Genomic DNA, 1874 nt, shown 5'->3' with positions numbered 1-1874 from the left:
TGCCCAGCACTGAGGAGCCTGACCTTGGGGACGGAGAAGGGGAAGGCCAAAAGGAAGACCCTGGTGCCAACTATGCCTGCATTGCCAAAAACAAACCCACATGAGCATCCCCAGATGCCTCACTCAAGCCAGGCGGGGCAGGAGGGAGGATCACCCTGGGGTCCACCCAATAAAGACCTCGGCCTTGCCACCTTCTGTCTCAGGCTTCTCAGTGCATCTTGAGCCCCCATTCACAATGACCATCATTGAAACTATTGTGGCTCACCCACTCACCCACTCTGGGGTCAAGTTGCAATTTACTGGGTGAAGAACAGTGTTTAGGGGACTGAACTCCCCTGAAGGCCAGAAAAGAGTATTTGTCTGTGGTCCTGGCTGAAAAGGGGTAGGGTGAGAAGTAGGAATAATCATATCTGATGATCCCCATTTCTCAGAAGAGTGGAGTTCAGCCTTCTGGGCCTGGGAGAGGGTGATGGGCCAAGCTCCAGGATGGTAGGGAAGGGGGACCTGGCATGATTGCTGGGAAGCTCCCCCTTGAACCTTTCTAGGTCAGACTTGATGGAAGGCAGAGTTGAGAGCAGGCATAGTGGGGCATCTGGAGAATGGAGAAGAAAATACATGGGCTCATGAGGAGGAGTTAGTGGTGGGGCAGAGAAGGATTTATTGGGGTCTCTAGAAGAGGGTCAGGATCCTCGGGTCTGGAATCACTCTTCAGAGGCCGTCCAAGGGATGGCAGTGTATTCCCATGTGACAGTGGCCTGGTGAGAGAAATGACAGGAGCCACTCAGTGCCACAGCCCCAGAGTCCCCCTCTCTTCTTGGTGTCTGTCACTCCCTCCTCCAGCTCTCCTACTGCCCCTCCCATCTCTTCTGCCACTGCTCCTGGTTCCATTACTCACACTTGCCCTGGTAATACAGGGTACTGCCCATGGTCACAGACAGAAAGGGGAAGGCATAGAATCCAGCCTGAAGGAGGAGGACTGTGCTGACCTCCAGCTGAGGAGGTCCTGCAAGAGGGTGGTGCGGAGAAGGGGCTTGGCACACAGGTCCTGGGGAAGAAGCCTGCACAAGCTCAGGGCGGGGCAGGGAGCCTCAGGGAGGTCTACTGACTTCCAGGGTCCTATGGTGGCCTCCTGCCACCTCCCAGCGCCTCACCTTTCTCCACCACCAGCCGAGTCCCACTCCCTGTCCCAATACCCAGGCCCAGGACCTCCACCTTGCACATGTAGATGCCGGCATTATGGCCTCGGGTGTCCCAGATGTGCAGATCAGCCTGGTGGTCATAAAGGAAGTGGAAAGAGGCAAGGGGACCCAGGCAGCCCCTAAATTCTGTGGTCCCATTCCTCACCTCCTTCCCCAGAGTCACCTTGTCCTGGTACCATGTGACAGAGCCAATGGCTGGTCTCCTTCAGCTGATATTGAAGGAGCAGAGCAGTAAGGCAGGGCCACCCTCCTGGGTACAAATCTCAGAGGGCTGGGACACTAGAGAACACAGCATCCTGGGGGCAGAGAGAAGCTCCAGAGAAATGCCTCCCCAGTTACTCAAAGAGAAAAGACGAGAGGGCTTGCATGGAATGTCCCAGCTATCCTCCCACATAGGGTCACTAAGGCAGGCACTTTGGGTGCCTCATTAAACCCTTCCCACTTTACCAATCTTATTTCTTAACATTGCTGATTAAATTGCTTTTCCAATTCTTCCCCCTACCAGCTCTCACCTCACCACGTCCCATCATTCTCCAGCTACATTCACTAGTAACTTGTTTTGCTGAAATTTTATGTCACAGTGAAATTGAAGCTCATGAATGAATGTGGCTGCCTAGTTAACCAATATCATTAATTGTATTGTTTCAGGTATTATTATTATTATTTTTTTTTTTT

At 52.9% G+C, this 1874-nt stretch overlaps 1 protein-coding gene across 1 annotated transcript in view; it reads right to left on the bottom strand.

Moving 5' to 3' along the window:
* Positions 1 to 669: 669 nt before the first annotated feature.
* NCR3 (natural cytotoxicity triggering receptor 3) overlaps positions 670 to 1874 on the bottom strand; it is a 5357-nt gene continuing 4152 nt past the window's right edge. Inside the window, 3 exon segments of the mRNA XM_008575091.1 lie at positions 670 to 755; positions 896 to 1003; positions 1152 to 1489. Coding sequence (XP_008573313.1) covers positions 670 to 755; positions 896 to 1003; positions 1152 to 1489 — 532 coding nt within the window.

Source organism: Galeopterus variegatus, unplaced genomic scaffold (genome assembly GCF_000696425.1).
Source record: "Galeopterus variegatus unplaced genomic scaffold, G_variegatus-3.0.2 Scaffold1130, whole genome shotgun sequence".
NCBI classification, from domain to species: Eukaryota; Metazoa; Chordata; class Mammalia; order Dermoptera; family Cynocephalidae; genus Galeopterus; species Galeopterus variegatus.
This window is presented reverse-complemented; position numbering and strand designations above follow the sequence as displayed.